The sequence below is a fragment of the Diabrotica undecimpunctata genome, chromosome 7 (genome assembly GCF_040954645.1).
Source record: "Diabrotica undecimpunctata isolate CICGRU chromosome 7, icDiaUnde3, whole genome shotgun sequence".
Taxonomy (NCBI): Eukaryota; Metazoa; Arthropoda; class Insecta; order Coleoptera; family Chrysomelidae; genus Diabrotica; species Diabrotica undecimpunctata.
This window is the reverse complement of record NC_092809.1, coordinates 153,474,901-153,500,119: the sequence shown is the minus strand read 5'-3', so window position 1 is coordinate 153,500,119 and position 25,219 is coordinate 153,474,901. Positions and strand designations below refer to the sequence as shown.

Here is a 25,219-nt window from a genome sequence, read left to right as displayed (position 1 = left end):
CCATATTTTGCCAAGCATTATATATTTACTTAACTCTGGATTTTAAGATAAAAGAATAAAAAATAGAAATATTGAAATATTGAATAATAATTTATTTTCTCCTTTGCCCTGTTGATGGTCTGGTATTTGTTTTATATAACGAATATAATAAATATGTTAATTGGTTTTTCCTTTTTTCCTGGTTGTAATGTAAATTCTCTTTTGTTACAGCGCTGACTCCGCTCCCGGAGCAATCAAGCTACCCGTTACGCGAAATGGACTCGACAAAGCAGATCAGTTGTCATTGGAGGATAGTCAGACTCTTATGAAAAGATATCTTCAGTGTCCAGGAATGTGTAGAGTCGATGTACTTAAGAAATTTGTCAGAAATAAGTACAATGTTGATACCAGTCAGTTTTACGTAAGTGATTTTATATAATATTTTTAGATTTTAGGTAATGGGTAAATAACAATATATTTTTGTGAGAATCTTCTATTCTCAATGACATATTTGGCTCATTTTGATTTAAAATCGATCATTTCGGGAAGGCGAAAAGCTCGGGTTCGTTTGAGTAACACGATCAAGATCATCCGGGATTGATTTCGTTATGTCACAAACATTTCAGATTCTATGAGTTTTAAGTTGCAATTCCAATCAAGTGGACATCAAATTTGAAATCTTCATATTTTGCAATATGAATATTTCAATATCAGAAGAAATACAGGATGGATACTACAGATGAAAGAAGGAAGAAAATATAAAGGAAAAGGTCTACAAAAGTATAAAGCAATACAACGAATAATTAAGAAAAAAATCAAACCAGATAAGGAAATGTTTTGATGAAACAATGTTAAGAGATAGAAGAACTACAAAAAAAATATGATATGAGAAACATGCACAAAAAATAAGAGAAGTGACCGGAATGAGTCGAAAAAGACAACAAGGACACATAAAAGACAAGAAAGGAGTACTGCTAATTGATAGAGAGTACGTTAGAGAACTTTTCCAAGATGAAAGAGATGAAATTCAATAGATACAAGAATTAAATCCTTTAGATAGACAGAAGATCACGCTATATGAAATCAAATATGCTATCAAAAACTCTAAAGATAATAAGGCAGCAGGATTAGACGAAATGCCAGTAGAACTGTTAAAATTATTGGAAGAGTATGACTTGGACGTATTGGCGGATTTGTTCATCACGGTGTACGATACGGGAATAATACCGCAAGACTGACTCAAGTCAGCGTTTAGAACCGTCCACAAAAAACAAGCAGAAAAAGAGAGCTCTGACTATCGAACACTGAGCCTCATGAGTCATACTTTAAAGGTACTGCTTTAAGTAATAGGTAGATAAGAGAATCTATGAAAAGTTAGAGGAGGATATTAGTGAGACGAGAAGAACTATTTACCATCCACATACTGATTTAGCGATGTCGGGATGTAAACGGTGATCTAAACTTGTGCTTTGTTGTCCACAAAAAAGCTTTCGATAGAGTAAGACATGAAAAACTAATATCAATACTCATGAATAAGCACATTGACAGTAAAATTATAAAGATCATCCAAACATTATATTGGAACCCAAGTGCAATAGTTCAAATTTATGGGCAACAGTCAGAAGAAATTAAGATCTGTAGAGGAGTTAGACAGGAATGCATTTTATCGCCACTTTTGGTCACCTTATATTCTGAACAAATTTTAAAATTTCAAATTTTAAACACGCAAAATAATATCAAAGCGGGTGTTAGCGTTAACGGAAAATTAATTAACAACTTACGATATGCAGATGACACTGTGATAATTGCGACAAGTATAGGAGATCTACAACATCTAAACGAAAGCTTAAGTATGGATAATGCTGAGATGGAAATTACTATAAACGCTAACAGACAAATATTGGAGGAATGTCCTAGTGAAACTGAAAACTTTTTCTTTGTACTATAGCAAACACTATTCTGGTTGTTTTTCGTTGATTAGTATTGAATGTTTCTACGTTTTTCAGTTTATTTTTTTTATAATTTTTTCGTCAAATAAACCACGTCGTCCATAAAGCTACCCGCATCGCTGAACAAAACGCTCAATAAAACAACGTAGTTTGGCTATTTAATACTTTTCGGTTTTTTGTTTATGCGGGAATCGACATGCAACCTTATGTATAAGAATGTTGTGGCACAAAATAATGCATAACTGTACAGTACTTTTACTAGGTATTACATTAATTTTATTTTTCGTTTTTTTGTGTTTTCAGTGTGAAGTTTAATAAAAATTTTATTTTGTTGCAGATTGATATCCTATACAAGCGGGTGCCTTTGCCAGATCATTATACCTTAATAGATATAGCGTATATCTATTCATGGAAACGAGTAAGTTAAATAATGTTTATATATGTTTTAGACGAAATTAATCTTAAATTTAGGCATAGAGGAACTAGAACAATGCATTACCAAAAGATTTTCAATGCTGCACTGATAAAACAATAAATATTTTAATAAACTAAGGCGTAGCACAGGTTCTTCTTAAAAACAGTCTTCTAATTCAAACCTCCTTGAACTTTGAAATTTTCCTTAAATCTTGTTTTTAATATAAACAAAATTACTCAACATAAAACTAGTTTTATAGACAACGAAATTGCGTTTAATTGACACAGGAACATTGACAAAATATATAATATAACCAGAAACAAGTAAAATCCAAATACCTAAGTGATAGGGTTTCTGACCAAATTAAAATTAGAAAATGTTTCAGATAGTCTGTAACTTGTTTAATGAATATTTGAAGTAAATGTTTTAGACACATTTATTGTGCTTAGTCCCATTTATTTAATCATTTATGAGCGTAATACTACATTTTAACTTTAAATTTGTTTTAAATGAAATTTTCTTTTGTTTCAGAATGAACCGATGAAGTTCTTTTTCCGAATTACTGAGTTGAACAAAGTATCTGAAAGATTTGATTACTTTGATTCGAAAAATGCGACCGAGTTATTAGTCAAAGCTCCTGTAAAAGCATCGAGAAACAACGGTGCAGCGGCTGCTAAAAGGAAGGTGCACATCATGAACAAGAAAAATTCAAAAACCAACAAACAAGCCCAAGTAAATGGTTGTGATAAATTGAAAAGTGAAAAATGTGAAAAAATCTCAAAAACTTTGAAAGATAATAAAACGGGTAGTGATAACTCTGGAACGTGTGCTAAACCTGTGGAATGTGATATTATTAGTGAACAGAAAAGCGATGAACAAAAACTAAATAATGATAAAGAAAATGTGAAAGTGGAAGTAAAGGAAGTAGAGAAAGAAAGTGAACATCGCGCGGACACTACAGAAGAAAATCCAAAACGATTTATTTTAAAAATAAAGAAAGATCCCGAAAAAGCTAACACTTTAAAGACTGAGGATAACTGTGCTACTTTCAAACTAAGTGTTACCAGCCCAGCAGACTTTAAAGATAGTAAAAATCATTCAACAAGTAATATAGTCAAACCTGCAGAAGTCTCTGGGCATTTAAAAAATAACGTTCAAAACCAACAAAAAGATATCAAAAATTCTGTGTATACGAACATTACGCTTAATCGGACAAATAATGTCGAAATTATCACACAAGTTCAAAAAGTGACAAACAAAGAAGGCCAATCAGTTGGATTTAATATAATAAAACAAACTATTAAACCGAATGAACCAAAGCAAAAGAGAAAATCGGATGGTGAGAGGTCACCTATCAAAACAAAAACTAAAGCAGCTGATGCTCAAAGCAGCGAATCGGAAATTTTGTCAAAAAAGATGTGTGAAAAAAACGAATCTGTTATGGTGGAAGCGAAACAAAGTATAAAAGAAGTACAACCAGAACATTCTAGTAATAAACATGATGATAAAGCTAAATTTTTTGAAGCCATACAGCTCATTGCTACGAATTCTCCTGAAACTGAAGCAAGGGATACAATTAAAGAAGAATCTCCAAAACGGAAAACAATTAGTCCTATAAAAAAAGAATCTCCTAAAAAAACTAAATTAGAAAAGAAGCCTGTCACGCGAATTATATTACAGACTAAACCAAAACCATCACCAATTTCGAAACCACCAGCAATCTCCAAACCATCCGAGAAATTATCAACGCCAGGTCTTCAGTCGTTAATAGAAAATTGTAAAATACCCTCCTCATTATCAATAACATTAAAAGACAGTACTGAAAATAGCAAACCTACTACTCTGCTGCCTCCTGTAAATAATTATATTGAAATTTTAAAATTACCCGATGAAAATAAATCATCAAATTCTGACAAAGATGGTAACAAGAGCAGTAAACTCAGTTTTAGCTTCTGTTTGAATGACGATAGTGAACAAAAGGTAGACGAAGATTTAGCAGAGATAGCAAAAAGTCTTACCGAAAAAATTCCTATGTCCACCACCATCTCCCAAATAATCGGACCCAAACCAGATTTTCCGATTCCCATTAAAACTAACGTACCGCTTAAATACAATGTTCAGCCATCCTCCGTACCTGAAATTACGAACAAGCTTCTCAATGTGCCAAAAGATAATAAACTTAATCCAAGATCCCCCCAGTCATTCCAGAAGATATTCGAAGAATCCATTAAAAAACCTGACACTACAAGTGCGATTCCTGAAAAAGCTGTGCAAAAATCTTTAATAGACTCAACTAACGAAGTGTCTAGCACTTCTAGCAGCAAGCGAAACGTTTCGGACATCGCTTCACAGTTACACAAAAAGATCAAACTGGAACACGAAAAGAATCAAATAGATTCTACGACTCCTAAACCATTACCCAAAGTAGCTATTCCCCGATTGCCTAATAATAAGCTGCCGCAGCAAACATTGACTAATATGCATTCGAACGCTTTGGGGCTTAATTACACTATTTCAGTAGGATCTAATGTAGGCCCCAAAACGAATGGTATTACCTCAAAAAAAGATGTAGATATTCCCATTAAATCAGCAATAGTCGACTTTAAACCTACTTCTTATCCTTCTAATCCGGAACTATCCCCTAAACCGACTGCTATTCCTAGAAATCTTTCGCCATGTTTAGGTTTTAGTTCACCCAGAAACTCTCCTAAGCATTCACCAAAATCATCTCCCATGGTTAAACACATGTACGCTCCCCTACCGAGTTTAATGATGGACCAATTGAGGGTAAATACTTATTCACCAAAATTACCCTCACCGAGTACTTACAGTAAAAATGTATCTCCTAATTTGCCTAGTTCTTCAACGAGTTCTCAAAGTCCTAACAGTTCAAGCGTCTCACCGAAAGCACCCCCTGTTACTTCCAGTCTCACAATCAGCACATCTCAGGTTACAGTTCCTTCAAAAATTAGTCCAAAACCTAGTTCTAGTTCTAGTAGTCAAAGTTCCCCTCTAAGCCCTAATCAGATATTGGAAAAGTACAATATCCAGAATTTGGCCCAACTCACTGCTAGTTTAAATTTTAACCCGGCCAATTTCAACATGAATCCCAGCAATCAGTTGGCAGCTATCCAACACGCAATGCTATTAAAACATTTCGAAATGCAAAATAGACAGAATTGGTTAAATATGAGCCAGGGCTCAGCGCACCAATATGAAAAGTATTTGCAAAGTCTGCAGAATATGAAAACCTCCCAAAGCCAACTTCTTAGTAATATAAAAGAAAATTAATAATGTTACATACGTAAAAAGATTTTTATTCTGTTATTTCTAGGCACTATTTATTATGTTCTGATTTAATGTATGATCAAAATAGTTGGATTTCTGAAAATAAGAGTTTTTTAAGCATCGTAGATAGTTAACTTTGTAATAGCTTTTTACAAGGCATGGACAATTACAGACTTGTTTATTTTCTATGATAAGAAATCTTCGCAGCTGTTCAAGCATCAGTAAAAGAGAACGGAAATAGATTTACACAGACATAGTTTTATTTGCCAGGTTGCAGATATTGTCGATAAACTGAAGTATTTCAATTATAATATTTACATTTAATAAAATCAAACTAAAAAATCCCTTGTGGATTAATATCTTGCAGAATTTTTATATTTTCTTCGTTTGTTATAATAGATAAGATAGAATTGATCAGTTATGGTCTCTTAGAAGAAAAAACGAATTATATGATTTAAAGTGTGAATATTTTATTTAGCATCTCAGTTAGCTAAGTGTTCTCCAACATCAAATAAATATTCTTTCTGTAGTAAACCTTCCTCTGCATCCTTGAATTATCAATAAGAGGATGTCATTTTGCGCCCGTCGAAATTTTACACCAATTTTGAATATTGCTAAAGACAGTGCAAACACTCCTGACCATGGAGCTGCGCGAAGGCGGAGTCAAAATTCACGTAAAGGCAGAAAGCTTCTATTGTTAACCAAATTCTGTCTACTGCGACGTAGTCAGGAGTGTTTGCACTATCTATACTAGGATATTGTTTTCTTCTAGATCCTCCTCGCTAACCCTAGATTATACCTTGCAGTATGAGCTTTTATATGGGATATAGTAAATCTCCCAAGAAGTTGCCTAAATATGACACTTCTTGTTGTTTACTACTATTTCCAATATCTCTTCGTGTAACATACTCCATTCATGAAATTTTAGGTAACCTGCAAAGCCTTTACATCACGAATGGTTCAATGCGATTTAGTTTTTTCTACTTTTATGGACTTGGTTTGTGCGTTAGAACAGGCTTCTCGATCTTCTGCCACATGGAATAATTGTCCTGCATTTGGTATCCGAGTCCATTCAGGAATGGATTTTAACCAAGAAACCTGTTTTTTTTTCATACATCATTTTTTCATTACCTTTAAGAACTAGTTGTATTATCCTGTGTCGATTTCCCCTCAATATATGTCGAATATCAGACATTCTCCGGTATTCAACAGTCTTCAGTAATTCTCTATCTTTGTTAACCCCCTTAGAACCTCTTTGTTAGTTTTTCTTGCCGTCCAAGTTATCTTCAACATCCGTCTATGAATCGACATTTCTATTGCTTCATGCCGGTTAATGCTTGATACTTTTAGGGACCACGCTTCTGCTTCATCTTCTTCAAGTGCCATCTCCGCGGCGGAGGTCGGCAATCATCATAGCTATTCGGACTTTTGAGACGGCTGCTCTGCAAAGTTCATTTGATGTACATCCGTACCACTCTCTCAGGTTGCGCAGCTATGACATTCTACGCCTCCCTATGCTTCTCTTTCCTTGTATCTTTCCCTGCATAATCAGTTGGAGCAAGGTGTATTTCTCTCCACGTGTCATATGTCCGAGATATTCCAATTTTCTTGTTTTAATTATATTTAAAACTTCTATTTCTTTATTCATCCTTCTCAGAACCTCTTTGTTTGTAATGTATTCTGTCCACGATATTTTCAGAATTCTTCTATACACCCACAGCTCTCGCATTCAAGGTCCAAGATTCCATTCCATAAAATAAAGTCGAAAAAACATAGCACCTCGCCAACCTAACTCTTAGTTCCAATTTTAAATCCCTTATACATAACACTCTTCTCATTTTGTTGAAGTTTGCTCTAGCCTTTTCTATTCTGATTTTGATCTCCTGAGTGTAATCATTTGTGGAGATATGCATATTTGTCAACTTGTTCGACGTTGGTTCCGTTTATTAGAAGATTCTCTTTATTTCTTTGAGTTTTCGATATTCTCATAAATTTCGTCTTCTTGACATTCATTGTTAGACGATACTCTTTTCCATACTCCGCTATTTTGGTCACCAGTCTCTGAAGATCTTCAATATTTTCGGCTAAGATCACAGTGTCCTCCGCATATCTAATGTTGTTAATGGGAACTCCATTTACCTTTATTCCAGCTGTTTCACCCTCAAGAGCGTTTTTCAGGATCTCTTCGGAGTAGGCGTTAAAAAGAATTGGCGACAATACGCATCCCTGTCTCACTCCACATCTTATTTTAATTTCTTCTGACAGCTGTTCGTTAACACGTACTTTTGCTCGCTGTTTGTAGTATAAATTTGATATGATCCTGAGGTCGTTGTAGTCAACCTTCTTTGATTTCAGGACATTCATTAATTGTTTATATTGTACTTTATGGAATGCTTTATTATAATCAATAAAACATACGTAAATATCTTGATTGACGTCCAGGCATCTCTGTATTAGTATATTAAGTGAAAAAAGAGCTTCACGCGTTCGTAGGCCTTTGCGAAAACCAAATTGTGTATCATTAACGTCTATGTCCAGTTTGTGATATATTCGGTTATGGATGACTTTTAGTAGATGACTTTATGAGACATCAAGCTAATGGTGCGGTAATCGCTACATTCTCTTGCGTTTTTCTTTTTGGGGAGACAAATAAAAATCGACGTTAACCACTCTTTGGGTGATACGCCTGAACTATAAATTTGGTTCAAGAGTGTCACTAAAACATCAATTTGCTTCTCATCTAGAATTTTTAGGATTTCTATATGTCAGGTCCTGACATTAGCATGTCAGGTCCAGTGCTTTTTCCACTCGTCTGCTTCCAGGAATACAAACCAAACATAGAAATGATTCATTCTTTGTTCTACCTTTGATTTCATTATTTTCTAGGGCCTGAGTACAATTTTGGTAGAATTCTGTATTATTATTTCTGTTATCGTCAAATTTCTGTCTTCTTAGTTCCTAAATATCACATCCTCCATTTTGTAGCACCTTTTTCTCGTCCATTTTTCTTTGGTTCATTTTGTAACTCTCGTTTTGCCTTGTTTTTACAAGTTTCTGACGCTGGCCATCTCAATTCGCTGATTCCCACTAGATCTATTTTCATTCTTTTCATTTCCTGAATTGGGTTGTCAAGTTTTTCAGTCCCAAATAGGGTTTTGACATTCCAGGTGCAATGTTTTTTCTTATTTGTTGGATTTCTTCATGGGATTTTCGCATGTTTACGACCTGAGATGCCCCGTGGTATAAATATGCTTCTCCTCTCCTGTCGAATCTTGGCCGAATTGGCAAATGTCAATTCCATGATGATTTTCCTGGGGGTACTTATGAGTCTTTAATGCAGAGGTTCCCCATTGCCGTCTGCATCCTTATGCCGATTTCTTAACCCCAGGGCAAAAATGTGCCCTACCACTTACAAACGCATCAACCCCAAGCCGTTGGTTATTAAGTGGCAGATTACGTGTACGAATAACTTGAATGACTCACCACTCTGTCTGGTAAAATGAATTGCCGTGTGGGGGGAAAATTTAGGAGTGTATGCAATGTTATGTGTGCAAAATGCACCTCTTCCACTCAAACATGGACAACAGCACTCTTCCAACACTCGAGGTGTGGGTGAGATGGGTTCTAGGTGAAATAAGTGGGTAAGGCTAAGATGGACTGTTGGGTAAGGACAGTGGTCATCTGTTCCTGTTAGTCGCCTTTTACAAGTAAGAAATTCTATGGGTGAATTATTCTTAAGTGGCTCACACTGGTAACATGGTATTTACTGACCTGTAATCTAAGTCCAAAGGCATATTTTATTATAGTTTTTTCGAGACAAGTTGAAAATAAAAAACATAGGGAAACGCATGATCAGAGCGTGGCGTAGCATTGGTCAAAAATCGAAGCTTTTATATCTTTGCTGTTTAATATTTACAGCCTTGTACGAGATATTTACGTAATTCATAAGTATTATTGTTTTGATGACACTTGATGATAATAACTCACTTTTGTTTGTTTCTTGTTCAATGCAGTTATTTTTACATTAAAATAGACCTTTCCAAACTAGTTTCTTAAAGACTGTTAGCAAAGTCCGTGCTAAAGTAAATATTGTTGGTATACACTCTTCATTGTTATTATTCTCTGAAGAAACGTTGCTTTTTTCAGTGTAACTTTAACTCAGTTTTGATTGTCGCCTTATAAGTATTATGTACGCCATGCCTTTTGCTGATTTATAAGTAAATTAAAGCATTTTTATCGATGATGAAATTATGTAATTTCGTTTTTTACCTATAGAGGTTCAAAGCACTTAAGCTCCTATTGTTGAGTTCGTTCGTTCACTCAATACAAGTTGTAACTATCAACAAAAAAAAATCTACAACTGCAACTAAGCTCTTATTTTCGGAAGTACAATTTGATATCACGTTTTAAAAATATATTTTGTAAATTATTCATAAGATTCTGAAGATAAAAATTAACTTAAATGGGGCTAAATTGCAATCTTAGCGACTTTGTAGTTTAGTATTTTGCAATAAACTACTTGATTGTATAAACTTAACATTCAAAATGGTTATATTTAGTTTATAATGGTTACCTTCTATAGTTCTCCCGCTCCAATGTACACCTACTTTCTGTTGGGTTTTCTTAAAAATACCTATTTCAGAGGAAAAAAGGATCTTAAAAAGGATTTAGATATAGTTTTAACAGTATATTTGGTTTCCATTCTGGGACTGTTCATTTTATTCTTGGCTCTATCATCTCCATTATTTTTGCATTTCTCTTTTCATTCTTTTGTTTTCTTGGTCTTTATGTCGTTTTCTATAACATCCCACCATCGTGTTCTTGATCTCCCTTAGCTGGATGGATCGCGGTCCATCTTGTCTAACTTTTTTTATTATCTTGTTTGCCGGTATACTGATAATGTGTCTTATCCATTCCAAGGGTTGTTACTTAATTACTTTTACGATATTTTCGTTTCCAAACTCTTTTCTGCGTCTTTTCTTTTCTTTTCTGTTTCAGGTAACTAGAGGGGTACCGATGACTTTACGTATCCTCCAAAATACGGCTACGGCTCGTTATCACTTTTAGAAATAAAAATTCCGTCGTTATTACCGAGAATCGAACTTGAGCGGTCTGGCTTAGAAAGCCACTATCTTGGTCGCTGAGCTACGGCTGCCACTTCGTTTGAGGTGATGTCAATTACTTAAATTGTCCTTATTTTCCTTTCATGTCTTCCTAAGTTTCTTCTTGTTTTTTGTTTATAATTGTTTTTATCACGTATGTGATAACTGGCCATACCAGTACTTTCATTTTTTCCCTTTCTGCTTACTTTTTTGTTAAATCAATTTGTTTCTTCCAAAAACTTGATTCCCTTTACAATTCTTACTTTTTCAGTTGTTCCTTTGATCATTGCCGAGTAGCTGAATGTCGTTACTTTTTTTAATTTGTAGTTAGTGCCGCTCTTTAGGTACCCCTCTTTATTTTTTGCTGACTTTCGTATATCACGTCTCCTTTTCGTTTATTCTTAATCCATATTTTTTGGTTTCCGCCTCCAGTTCGCTTATTGCGTTGGTCACTCTAGTTTTTTTCCTGTTACTGATAAATCATCTGCATATCAAATTACATCTGATTCATAAATATATTCTTCTTGTTCATATTTGTTTTCCTTAATATTTGCACAACTACTAAGTTAAATAGTTTTGGGGAGATAGGGATCCCCTTCTTTTCTTCTTGGTTTGTAATAAACCTCTCTCTTATTTCTCCTTGAAACTTCACCTTGGTATTTATTTAGATATATATAACGGATGTTCTACGGCTTTTCCATTATCTCGTGTAATAGATTGTTCGCTCTGCTAGGTTCTTTGCTGTCATTGCTTCATCGATATCTTCATCCCAATTTCTTCGAGGAGGTTCTTTTTGATTTTGTTTTTTTTTTAAGAGGAATCCATTATAATATTTTTCTGGTTCATCTGTCGTCTGGCATTCTCTTTGCGTGTCCCAACAATTTATCCCAATAGTTCATCTCTGTCGTTACAAGTTTGTTTTTATTTTCTTTTTTTTTTTTTCTTTATTTTTTATCATTGTCTTCTCCTGGCGCCTTGTCATTTTTGGTACTTTGTATTTCTTTTGTAACATCTTTCTTGTTTTTACACTTTATATCATCTTTCTCTTCCCCTTCGTCTTGGTCTTCTTTGCTTTCGCTGGTCTCGTCCTAAGAAAGTCATAGTCACGACCTCACCAGGTAGATCTGAGGGGGCCCCAGTACACAAAATTTAAAATCTGTCTTTAGGAGATGGTGGTAGTCAACTCGAGTACATTTAAACTCGATGTTTTCATACATTCTTTAAATATTGCCTTCGATTTTTTAACTCCAACATCGAGATCAAAATTTTTGGTAATCCAGCAACCAACTGATCTGAAATTTTTTAACACCCTTTATTACCGTTTCATATTTTTTTTTTTTTAGTTATATGTATTTGGTTACACATTTCAGATTCTTGCTAGGGCCGTTACTTTTGTTTTTGCTACTTTATTAAGTCGACGCTGAAGCTCTTCTGGTTTGTTTATCATGACAACTGTATCAGCGTAGCGTTTGTTAGTTAATATCTTATCGTTGATTTTTTTCTTATTCTTGATAATAGAAGTCAGCTATAGAAGCAGTTCAGAAACCATAACAAAAATATTACAGTACAGAGTTGACATAAGTTTGTAATATATATCTTCAAATTGTACATTACAGAATTACAGTAACAGAAGGTTACTATTTGTTTGGTTTCATATATTAAATATGAATATTTATAAAAACTGTATTTATTTCATGGAAGTATGCTGATTCGTAAAATAAAATATTGTAATTATTCGATTATATGATTGTAAAGATAACAGCTTTTTGGTAGTTTGGACGGTGAACATAGTTATAATAGTTACTTTTTGTTCGTGTAAGGTTTACATACGGAGTAACCAAACGTGTGGTTTTGGAATTTATAGCGATAAGTGATAAAGAGGTGTAATATTAATATGCCTGAATTTTAAACACACATAAAAGGTAACATTATTATTAAACTTTTTCATTTCTTTCTTTTGTTAAAATTTTTTTTTTCAATTTTTTTTCCTATGTTAAATTTTTTTTTCTGTAATAACTCCAAATATTACCACCATTAACAATATTTATCTAAGAAGTTCCCTATGTCACTTCTAAACACTTCTCTTTCTAATGCTACATTCTTTTCTGGACTTGTCGGTTGTGGTCTGGAAGTATTTCTTCCTTTCTTGGTAATGTCTGCCGCACTTGTCGGTGAAACGCCTTCCAGGGCAAGACCTACAAACCTCGAAACTTATTCTAGCTTTATTTCTACTTTGAGACTCTCAGTATTTCATAACCTTCTAGTCAAGTAATAGGTTCCTCTCTCTATTGTTGTGTATCTTCCTCCTCCATACCTTCTATCGCCATCGAACATATAAGACCTCTAGATCATTTTAACATTAATCGATGCTTTTTCATTATATTTTATATAATGAATATAAATAGTTTTATATAACATTATAATTAATATAATATTAGAGTAGCTTTCATTCCAAAATCCGGTTTGGTGTACCAACTCTCTATGTCAAGATTCGATCTTCCAAGGTGCTATATTCCAAAATATCAAAAAGTTGTGCTCAAATGTGATTAGTTCGTGGTAAGATAAACGCTAGGAAAGATAGAAAAACTGCATGTACGCAATGTATTATGTTTTCATTTGCTAACTTGCAAGTTTTTAATTACCGTATAGTTATTATGATTAGATTTCTGCACTTTAGTTTTCGAATCTTCGTTGTACATTATTTGTTTTTATTTTGGAATTTTTTGTTAACGTTGCTGTAATAAATTATTGTTATATTTAGTTCCTTTGCAAATGAAAAAGTGTATTATACTGATGTAATTAGTTAGTTTTAAGAAAAATGTAAAATATTATTTTGCAATTTTCATTAAAAAAGTCATATTTCAGTTATTGTTTTGTTTACCTATTCTACATTCTCCCAAATATATATTCAGTGGAAACTAAAAAGCTGACGTTTTTATATTTATATAGGGTTGGAAAATCCAAGAACTGAATATACAACCGATAAATTTTGCAACCCATACTAGAATACAACAAACGAGCATATTTATGTTTCGTGGCCCTTAAGAAGGCATCTGACAGGGTCAAATTAAAGCGTAATAGAAATACTTCTAGGAATAATCAAAACGATCGAAAATATCTGCCAAGACAACACAATAAAAGTAAAAGTAGAAGCAGTACTAACTGAACCAATTGAAGCTGGCAATGGGATAAGACAGGGGATTCCCTGAGTATTTTATTGGTTAACGTGATTGAATAGGGGGCACTTGCAGACGGAGCATTTGCAGACAAGACAAATTTTTGGGGGCACTTGCGGACAAGATGAAAGATTAGATTTTCAGGTAAATAAATTGTTAAGAAATAGAGGCATTTCCGTACAATGTTTTCAACTGCAATAATCAGAATATATGCATATGCTAAATAGGAAAAACGAAATATATACAGTTAGATGCAAGAATTTGAAATGCCCTTGTTTTCTTTATTTATTACTGGCTAAATTTTATTTTACAAAGACATAAATGTCCACTACAAAATGATACCTTCAACATAAATTTCCATAAAAATTATGTTTCAGTTTATTTCTGTCGATAACATGGTAAAATATTTGATTAAATATTTTAAAAAAACTCTCAATAATACAGGTTACTTTTAAAGTAATCTGTATTATCACGATCTTTTAACGAGAGGTATTCGTGAATAAAAGTTATCAGCAAATAATATTTTGCCAGCTTTATCTGTGAGACACTGAAGTAATTTTAGAACAACTGCTCCAGAGTGTGCTACATTATCTGGTTGTTGTTCATTTTTTCCCGTGTAAATACTTAAATTGAAAGTACAGCCTTCAAGAGAACAGAGTTTGTATAGTTTCACTCCATATGTGTATGAGTATGTTGCCAGGCTCTATTATTCTTTGAAAATTTTGAATCAACTTCGTAAATAAATTTTCTTTTTGCATAATCTATTAGTGGTATCAGATGTCTCATTATTTTCAAAATGAAGAAGTCTTTTAGAAGAAATTTTATTTCAATAAAAGCAAATAGGGGTATCGAGTTAAAACTTTTGCGATAAATTTATTATAAAATATTATCATCTTTAGACCAATATAAATTTAAATGTGGTACCTGAGTGAGACCCATTGCTATTATTACCCCTAGGAAGGCTCTTATTTCAGTTTTATATTCAGTTTTTAATATCCAATATTTCATCAGTTACGAAATGACTAAAAACGTCTATTGGTTTCTGTACCGCATGTGGTTCAATACCAACTAATGTATTATTTACAAAATTTACAAAATCGTCACTATCAACATCTTCTGAATCACACCATTCACCATTATCACTATTCTCAGCACTCTGTTCATTATTATCTGATGGAACTTATGGTGTAGAAATAATTTTGTCATCACTATCAATAGAAGAATTTAAATCGGAGGATGAAGAAAATTTAGGAAAATAACTTTTATCTAGCAATGAATCGTCACTGTCAATTGGATCTTCGATACTGCCGGCATCAGATGAAGATTGAGTTGCTATCTGCACATTCTCCATATCGAGTTCATCAGCCTGTTCGTTATCCATTTCGTGTTCTATTTCTGTTCGTATAATTTGTTGTTCGTTTTCATTTAAAATAATATTTGTTTCAGAACTCTCTCCAACGTTTTTGTTATCACCGATTGTTTGCTCATTTGCAACTTCTATCACCTTTTGTTTCACTATATTAACCATATATCTTGCCCTTTTCGACATGTTAACAAGTAGTGCTCACACTTCAATGAACTCCAATAAACTGAAACTGAATCTATACAGCGAAAAGTACCAACAAGTTGAAACGAATGGCAATGACACATGCCTCCCGGGTTCTGGGACGCATAGTAACAATAAATTTTTGTTTATGTGCGGCCCGTGTCTCCGGGGGCATGTCTCATATTACCGACATCAGTAGCGAGAATTAAAAATTTGCTATCGATAGCTATTTGTTACACTTAAAACGACTTACAAATACCATTTTTATCGCTACGGTATGCCCCTGGTATACGTGACGCAGTCAAGGTGTTAATGGACATAGACCCGTTGAAATGTATTTGATTATCCAACAATCACTTTGTTGTAGTATCTAATTAATATTTGGTCGAAATTAAAGGAGTGATAAAGATAGCAATAGCTCAAATTTTTATGAAAAATCGAATTTTCTTTTAAAACAGCTTTGCTAAAAGTAAAACAGCTAAAAAGTAAACAAAGAGTTTGGTTAAAACAATTATTATATTAAATACCTGCTGTGAATTTTACTTTGATCTGTGACAAACAGCATAAATCTATTTAAGAGAGTTAAATCTCCATTCGGTATGAAACTAACAAGAGCCATTACCATTCTTTCATGACATATTTATTTACCTCCGATTCGCTTCTCAGAAGATGCAGGGCCGAGGATTAGGGTACGCATTACCCGTCAATTATACGTTTCTCTCTCTTGTCCTACTAGCGCACACAGAAAGGAAGAGAAAGAGTGCTAATATCCTCTGAGCACTACTTCAATGGCATAATATAATATTTACTCCAATATCAGAGGTTCTCAAAAGTTCGGTCACTATCCAGAACCGTAATTTGATAAAAATAGTTGTAGAAGCCACTCATAAGTTAGTGATGACAGAGAGAAAAATATTTCTCTCTGTATACACGAATATGCTCTGTCTATTAAAAATTTCGCAAATTTAAAATATTAATTTGCTGATTTGGTAGTTAAATTGGTGAAATTTGTTCTCAATTATTATAGTAAATGACAGCAGGATTGAACAGTACTAGCTGACAAATTCGAAGCGATAAAGGAATTTAGAAACTAGAAGATTCTGATAGAGGTGTAGCAATATACACCTTGTCTGACTCCCTTCATAATTGTGTTTGTAAAACCGCCGTTATTTATAAATTATGTACACTACTCACGTTACACAAAAATACCATTGGATTATAGGGATTATCGGGAAATGAATAGTAAAGGGTTTCTTAATGTTTCTTCTGAAAATTATTCACCACGGACTAGGTCGAAGTAGCACGAGACTTAACCAGCATACACAAACTGCAAGCAGTTTATCAGCCCCTGTATATCTAATCAATATACATACTTGCACAATTACTTTAAAAATAATTAAATTTTTAAACTCATCGAGATATACGTTAAATTTGTTAGCTAAATTTCAGATCGAGTAGTTCACCAGACTTTTTAAAATGTTAATAAAATATGGGCTCAACCGGGATTTGAACCCGGGACCTCTCGCACCCAAAGCGAGAATCATACCCCTAGACCATTGAGCCGCCATGCAGACTTATATTTGTTTTATTCAGTAACGATGACCTTCAGACATGAAAACACTTTAAAAATCTCACGTTTATAAGATTGTATATCATTACTTTCACTCACCTTCGATGGTTTATTTAAATAAATAACAAATTTATCTGACTTGTTTTAATTATGTCGGCTCAATGGTCTAGGGGTATGATTCTCGCTTTGGGTGCGAGAGGTCCCGGGTTCAAATCCCGGTTGAGCCCAGTTTTTTTGCTTCTTTGAATTAATGAGTTTTAAAATTTAAAGGACCATAATTTTATTCGGTATTATTTGTTATAAATTTCAACATGCTGTCATTAGATATAAACAACTATTTATAAGTGTTTTTGATTTAACCGACGGAAATTCTTTTATCAAAGGTAAAGCATGCAATAATTTCATCAAATCCTAAATAAGGCCTCTGGTGAAAATAACGTATATACTGAGATGCTTAAATTAATAGATGATGACAGCCTTAGGATTTTAGCGACATTCTTAAATCAGATTTACTAACTGCTCAGTAACTAAGACTTACTACTTTTATGATATTGGCACGTCCTGACAGGGTCAAATTTAAAGACGTTATCCACTTACTGTATGCAAGAGAGATACCTCTAGGAATAATCAAAACGATCGAAAATATCTACCAAAACAACACAATAAATGTAAAAGTAGAAGAAGAACTAATCACGCCTATTGAAGTTGGCAATGGGATAAGACAAGGAGATTCCCTGAGTTCTCTATTGTTCAAATTGATTATAGATGAAATCATAAAAAAAGTAAGAACTAAAAAAGGATACCAAATGGGAGAAAAACAACTTAAAATAATCTGCTATGCAGACGACGCAATACTACTCTCTCAAAGTGAAGATGATTTACAACGTATGCTGCACCAATTTAATATAACCGCCAGAAAATTTAACACGTTAATTTCCTCAAAAAAGACAAAATGCATGGTTAAAACAGCAAATTTAGTAAGATGTAAATTGGAGCTGGAAGGTCACATAATAGAACAAGTGATGGAGTTTAAATATCTAAGCATCACATTATCTAGCTACGGAAAGCTCGAAACGGAAGTGGAAGATCAAGTGAGTAGAGCAAACAGAGCCGCAGGCTGCCTGAATGAAATAACATGGAGAAATAAAAATATCGGGAAAGAAACGAAAGGCAGATTTTACAAAACAGTCATCAGACCAATAATGAGATACGAGGCAGAAACAAGACCTGACACAGAGAGTACAAAAAGGATATTAGAAACAGCAGAGATGAAAACACTTAGAAAAATTGATGGTAAGACACTATGGAACAGAGCTAGAAGTACAGATATACGAAGTAGATGCAAGGTGGAGAATATCAAAAACTGGGTAAGGAATAGAAGAGTAGAATGGAACTATCATATAAGCCGAATAACAACAAATAGAGTAGTAAAGCCAGCAAAAGACGGTTCCCCAATAGGAAGACGATCAGTAGGAAGACCACTGAAACGATGGAACGATAACTTACTGAAGGCACATTGAAAAACAGACAGTCATGTCTATATAAAAATAAAAAGAAGAAGAAGTAAAAATTGATAATAAACCATCCAACAGCATTCCCATCAGAAGAGATATGAGGTAAAGCTGCATATTTTGTCCAACTCTTTTTAATATGTACTCGGAGAAGATATTTCATAAAAGACAAAATTTATCACATATTTATAGGAACATTATTAATAGACAAGAAACAGCAGTCAAAAATTACATTTACTTCTACTTCGGAACACGTTATACAAGTTTATAAAAATTAGAACTAAACAGGGATTTGAACCCGGGACCTCTTGCACCGAAAGCGAAAATTATACCCCGAGACCTTTGATCCACTACACACGAAAAAATTGCATTCATTTCATAGATGTTTAATTTTTATTAATTAGACTAGTCTAAAGTGAAAGCAATTTATTATAAAATTGAAAACGTGACATTTAAAATGTTTCGATATATTGCAATGTGGGTCATCAACACTAAATAAACAAAACGTTAAACAACATGGCGGCTCAATGGTCTAGGGGTATGATTCTCGCTTTGGGTGCGAGAGGTCCCGGGTTCAAATCCCGGTTGAGCCCAAATTTTTAATAACTAATCTTGTTAGTTAATTTTAGGGTAACAGAATACAATACACAAAAATAAGACTAAAATATTATGAAATGTTATAGATGTGCTACAAATTGAATAGGAAATTGTTAAATGTAAACATTTATAGGTTAACAATTTTCCATAATTTTATTTCAGAATTTTAAATCTACCTAACCTGTTACGTTGTTCTAAGATCTAAACTAGACCAAGACTAAAGACCAAGACCTAGACTGTCTAAGTCTTGTCTTATTCTTGCATTTGGGCAACACTATTGGACACTAAAAAAAGAAATTTTATCGAAACTCAAAGTCACTCAAAAGTCAATGGATGTATGCTAGGTATAACAAGAGAGATCGAAAAAGAATAGAATGGATCAGACAGAAAAGCAAGGTTACTCATGTAATCCATAGAATTAAATCTTTAAAATGGCAGTGCGCGGGACATTTAGCGAGAAGAACTGACAATAGGTGGTCCACTAGAATTACACTGTGGTGTCCAAGAGGCATCAAGAGACCAAGAAGACATCCAAATTTAAGATGAGACTATGACATAAGGAAACAAGCCAGTACAACATGGCACAGATAAGCGAATTTTAGACAATCGTGGGCAGAAATGAAGAATGACTATGTAAGGGAGGCTGCATCATAATCGGTAGAATATGCTGAGAATGATGATGATTACAACCAGAGCTGCTCTGTTACAAAGTGTAACAGAGCAGCACCTCACTACTTACTAGGGAACATATAGTTCCTAGATGGCGTTTTGCTAGAGTTCATAAAAACAGGACTATTGATGATTGGAAACAAGTTTTGTTTTCGGATAAAACATGAGTAACTAGGGCATCGCCGGATAGAAGAAGAACCCATGAGGGATTAGTAACTGTAATATTTCGCGAAGAGTGCGATTTGGTGATCGATCAGTAATGTTTGGGGAAGCAATTTGTTTGGTATAGCTGTGTTTTAGTTTTAATGCTGTTCAAAAGAATCTTGGGGAAAAATGATTGTAAAACAAGGGCTCAACCGGGATTTGAACCCGGGACCTCTCGCACCCAAAGCGAGAATCATACCCCTAGACCATTGAGCCGCTATGTTAATATTAATTGTATTTTTTTAGATAAATAGTACGTTCACTTCTAATCGTCAATGGAATGCATCGATGATCACGTTCAGATAAAGCACTTACTTTCACTTACGTTAAATATGTATGTAATTTACAAATCAGGAAAATAATTATCAGTTATAGCGGCTCAATGGTCTAGGGGTATGATTCTCGCTTTGGGTGCGAGAGGTCCCGGGTTCAAATCCCGGTTGAGCCCAATTTTTGAAAAAGTAAGAAAAAACATATTTGAATTATGTGTTCTACCTGGATATAGGGGGTATGAAATACTAATACATTAACATACGAAAAATGATGAATATTGAATAACACTGTATATATATATATATATATATATATATATATATATATATATAACGAGTTTATTACAGCTGCCGAAGTTTCTCGCAACCTAGCTTCCAACGCTTGCGATCGTTCCAGTCATCTACTTGTAGACCCCTATCTTCCATTGCACCTTTTACTTCTTGTCTTTACGATCTTCTAGGTCTTCCCTTTTTCCTGCGGTTGGTGGGGATCCACTGTAACATTCTCTTTGGCCATCGTTGATCATTCATCCTTTCTACATGGCCATACCATTTCAGCCTTTTTCAATCTATAGTTTACAGGACGTCAATGTCTATGCCCATACGCTCTCTGATTTCAGTATTCCTTACTCTATCTCTTCTAGTGAGTTGGCAACATAATAATAACACTGATTATTGAATAACAAAAGTAAAAAAGCAAGAGTTATCAGATTAAATACAAAAACTTCCAACCGCTTCCCAAAACTTCTGACCAGAATTTAATATCAGATGCTGTGACTTTGTGATGTATATCTGAAATTACCTGTAATACTTTGTTTTGGACAAAAGTAATCTCCATACTGTAAGCTTTTGATATTTCAATATCACATTTTTTAACAACTTCACAAGAAAAGGGCGTTCATAGTTTTCTTAAATCAGAGAAGAGTTATTAAAACTCACTTTAAAAGTTTTTCAGCTGTGTCTCGTAATAATCATAATTTGAGTCAGAATCCTACCAAATACTGAATCTTTTGGTGGCATAAGTCTTCTCTGTTCTTCTACGAAAATATATATTTATTCTAAAACTTTTTCCCCATTCAAAAATCATTCATCAGCCAAAATTTAAGCATCATTTACACTCTTCTTTTGATTTTTCTGGAAATTTCCTGTGCAATCCCTTGTTCTTATCTTTACCTATTTATGTATTTCAATCTCCCATTATTAATTAATATAAATTCGTTTTTTTTTGCGTTTTTACTGTATTTTGTAATTTTTTTATAAAAATGCTCCATAATATCCTATGCAGTTCCTACTACTGTGGCGTAGATTTGAGTAATAAATATTATTTCTAAAGTTGCAGTTCAATTAGGAGAATTCTTGAGCCTATGAAGTTGAAATAATAAGGTTTACTCGTACTATTCTTACTCCCCATGTCGCTCTTCCCATGTCTTGTATGCCTAACTAGTAGTTTTAATACACAGTGTATGTATACTCTTGTTTCGACTTTGTACAAAAATTGGGCTCAACCGGGATTTGAACCCGGGACCTCTCGCACCCAAAGCGAGAATCATACCCCTAGACCATTGAGCCGCTATAACTGATAATTATTTTCCTGATTTGTTAATTATCTACATATTTAACGTAAGTGAAAGTAGGTGCTTTATCTGAACGTGATCATCGATGCATTCCATTGACGATTAGAAGTGAACGTACTATTTATCTAAAAAAAATACAATTATTATTAACATAGCGGCTCAATGGTCTAGGGGTATGATTCTCGCTTTGGGTGCGAGAGGTCCCGGGTTCAAATCCCGGTTGAGCCCTTGTTTTACAATTATTTTTCCCCGAAATTCTTTTGAACAGCATTAAAACTAAAACATTCTTTTAATGAATATTTTGATTCGGTATGTATGTTTGTGGTATTGTTCGTAATGCGCATAAATCCAATTTTCCAAATTTTTGTTACACATTTTTTTGCATCTCATAGAGCATATACCCGAACTACTATACTCCCTAAAACGACACTCAGTCCTAACTGCAAGATGCAAGAATCTCGCAGGCTTAGTCTTGTTCTTGCTCAAATCTTGCACGGTCAGTCTTGGTCCTGGTCTTGCTAAAATTAGGCGGTCTTGGTCTGCAGACCAATACCGATTTTGGGCAGCAGTAGTGTCCAAGTTTGTAACAGCCGTATGTCATGATTAGTTGTATACACTGATCGAGTGCTTTTTTTTTCACGTGGATTGGCATCTTCAATTTGAATATAACTGCATTTCTAACAAAAGATGCCCAAGCTAGTTTTATTCTTCTGTTGATTTCTGGAAGAAGCCAGATTTATGTATTAATTGTCCCAGGTATACATACTCGTCTACTGTCTCACGTGCAGTATTAATTATTATTACATATATGACTGCCTCCTGCTTATATTTGAACGAAGGATCCTGAGAAGAATATTCGGTAAATCTGTGAAAATGGTGTTTGGAGAAGGAGGTACAACTACGAGATATATACATATATATATATATATATATATTTATATATATATATATATATATATATATATATATATATATACAAACACGTAATATCCCTTATAAAAATAGGAAGACTAAGATGGGCAGGACATCTGGCAAGATCACAGCAGAACAACCCTCCTAGAAGAATCTATATGTCACAACCTGTGGGAAGTAGAAGTAGGGGTAGGCGTAGGCCAAAACTCAGATGGAGGGATGGTGTAGATGAGGATGGTAGAAAAATAGGCGCAGCAAACTGGCAACAGTTGGCAATGGATACAACTGACTGGCGTAATAGACTTGGGAAAGTCGAGGCTTTTTTATAGGGCTGTAGCACCAATGATGATGATGATATGACTGCATGTCAGCAATAGTTGTCAATTCCACTTGTAACTTTAACATCATAACATATACGATCGAATAATGTAACCTAAATTTAAATTAATAACATTTAACGGGTTTTTACCCAAATATTTAGTGACTCAAAACATGTACACCTAAACACACTGATGATGGAATATAGATTCCGAAATTTTCCGTTAGATAGATTCCGTTTTAATTATATACCTTTTATAAAGAATTTTAAATAAATTTTTTCCAAACGTGCCGTATGTGAATATTTTGTTTCAGTACCGCTGACGCAAGCAATATTCCTTACAAACAAAGTAGGTAAAGTCGTCCATTCTTGGCAGATTTAGGCCTGACGTGAAATCCAAGTCGACTTGGTCTTTTCTCGAAGTCGGCGGTTCTGTTCAACATCTAAGGTATTGGATCGGTATGAAAGAAACTTATAATTTGCATTTTAATAAAACGATAAATAATTTTCGAATGTGAGCTTATTAAGAAAGTTTACAAGCCCGAGGTTAAGAGGATTTCTTCTACAAACTTTTATATAAATCGGAGGTTAATTTCAAGTTTGTCAAAGAAATGCCGGTTTTTATCAGGAAATTAATCAGCGTGCTTAACTTGTTTTAGGGACGTTTTACTTGTAACTTTTTGATTAAAAAAGGAAAAAATTTAAACCTCCAATGACTTTATAATTTAAATACAAGTACTCAATATGATATTCTGACAAATTGTTGATTGTCCCTTTAAAATGTTTTTAATATCCCTAAAATTTCTATGTCCTTTTTACCATCTCATATCACAATTACTTTTTTTCTCTACTAAAAAGACCAAGATATGATCTTTGTTTGCTTAATAAATATACCTTGGATCATTTGTCTATGCAAGCTAACATCAAAGCATCCATCTTATTCTACATTATTAGTGTTGTCTGTTCTAAATTAATAATTTAAATAAATAATACACATTTTCAAAATATATCTCTGCAATAAATATAAATAACTTTATATTACACATTTTTTTTCAACAAACAATTACATCAATAATTCTATTTCTATCCTGGTTGTTAATATTACTCTTCCCCTCAAGAATTTTTCCAATAGTTGTCAATTAGGGCTCTCTCTTTGTTAACCGTTTTCCATGCACTCCTGAATGTAGGTCTCTCCCAATTGCTTCCATCTTTCTATATCTTGCGCCAATCTAATCTACGGTTTGGCTGCCACTGCTCTTATGTCATCTACCCATCTTTTTTGAGGTCTTCCCATGCTGATATTCCAAGCATGAGTCGTTCCATTGCTCTTTGCGTTGTTTCTAATTTTTTAGCAGATTTTTTAGTATGGGCTACTATCTCCAAGCCGTAGAAACAAACTGGTAGTACGCATGTGTTATACACCTTTTTCTTTGAGTTTACAGGAATGGAGGTGTTTTTCAAGATATATGCTGGTTTGCCAAAAGCGCCCCATGCCAGTTGTGTTCTTCTTTTAATTTCAGCATCTTGATTTGGTTTTCCTAGTTTGATGACATCACCTAGATATACATAATGTTTAACATTTTCTATGGTATGATTTTGTATTGTTATATTTGTCTGGTCTCGGCTCAGTATTTTTGTTTTACTGTAGTTCATTTTCATCATGTCATCTGCCAATCTCAAGTGGTTTAAGTATGATCCGTCAACGTTGATATCCTTGTTCCACTCTAGTTTCTTAAAAATGTCTTCTAAAACAAGGATAAATAATTTGGGAGAGATGGTGTCTCCTTGTCTTACTCCCCGTTGTAGTCTTATGGGATTAGTTTGTGTGATTTCGTCCAGCTTTATCTGCATGGTGGCATTTTTATATATGTTTTTAATTATGTTATTGTATCTTGAATATATTCGTGCATTTTCTAGAGATTCAAGCATTGCCCATAATTTGCTGGAATCGAATGCTTTATGAAAATTTATGGAAATTGACAAAAATACTTTTTTAGTACATATACATTTTTAAAATTCACTTAACAACGTAAACAATAAGCTGAGTATGAGATGAGCGGCCAGACTGATTGATATATATCTCTCTCTCTCTAACTTGTGGCTTCGATTGTCTACTGTACTTTCATACTGGCCAGT

At 33.9% G+C, this 25,219-nt stretch overlaps 1 protein-coding gene and 7 non-coding genes across 9 annotated transcripts in view; 5 read left to right on the top strand and 3 right to left on the bottom strand.

The window, feature by feature from the left end:
* Positions 1-6,728, top strand: part of LOC140446048 (uncharacterized) — a 423,658-nt gene extending 416,930 nt beyond the window's left edge. For both annotated transcript variants that reach the window (XM_072538562.1, XM_072538561.1), the window contains 3 exons: positions 211-400; positions 2,266-2,346; positions 2,875-6,728. In XM_072538562.1, the coding sequence (XP_072394663.1) occupies positions 211-400; positions 2,266-2,346; positions 2,875-5,634 (3,031 nt within the window). In that variant the 3' untranslated portion in view covers positions 5,635-6,728. The remainder of the gene's footprint in view (positions 1-210; positions 401-2,265; positions 2,347-2,874) is intronic.
* Positions 6,729-16,946: 10,218 nt separating this feature from the next.
* Positions 16,947-17,018, bottom strand: TRNAP-UGG (transfer RNA proline (anticodon UGG)). The gene has a single exon. It is a non-coding gene; the product is annotated as a tRNA-Pro (tRNA).
* Positions 17,019-17,180: 162 nt separating this feature from the next.
* TRNAP-UGG (transfer RNA proline (anticodon UGG)) lies at positions 17,181-17,252 on the top strand. Its single transcript has one exon. It is a non-coding gene; the product is annotated as a tRNA-Pro (tRNA).
* A 1,805-nt stretch (positions 17,253-19,057) lies between these two features.
* TRNAP-UGG (transfer RNA proline (anticodon UGG)) lies at positions 19,058-19,129 on the top strand. The gene has a single exon. It is a non-coding gene; the product is annotated as a tRNA-Pro (tRNA).
* A 1,021-nt stretch (positions 19,130-20,150) lies between these two features.
* On the bottom strand, positions 20,151-20,222 carry TRNAP-UGG (transfer RNA proline (anticodon UGG)). Its single transcript has one exon. It is a non-coding gene; the product is annotated as a tRNA-Pro (tRNA).
* Positions 20,223-20,382: 160 nt separating this feature from the next.
* Positions 20,383-20,454, top strand: TRNAP-UGG (transfer RNA proline (anticodon UGG)). Its single transcript has one exon. It is a non-coding gene; the product is annotated as a tRNA-Pro (tRNA).
* Positions 20,455-21,775: 1,321 nt separating this feature from the next.
* Positions 21,776-21,847, bottom strand: TRNAP-UGG (transfer RNA proline (anticodon UGG)). Its single transcript has one exon. It is a non-coding gene; the product is annotated as a tRNA-Pro (tRNA).
* Positions 21,848-22,008: 161 nt separating this feature from the next.
* TRNAP-UGG (transfer RNA proline (anticodon UGG)) lies at positions 22,009-22,080 on the top strand. Its single transcript has one exon. It is a non-coding gene; the product is annotated as a tRNA-Pro (tRNA).
* Positions 22,081-25,219: the final 3,139 nt, after the last annotated feature.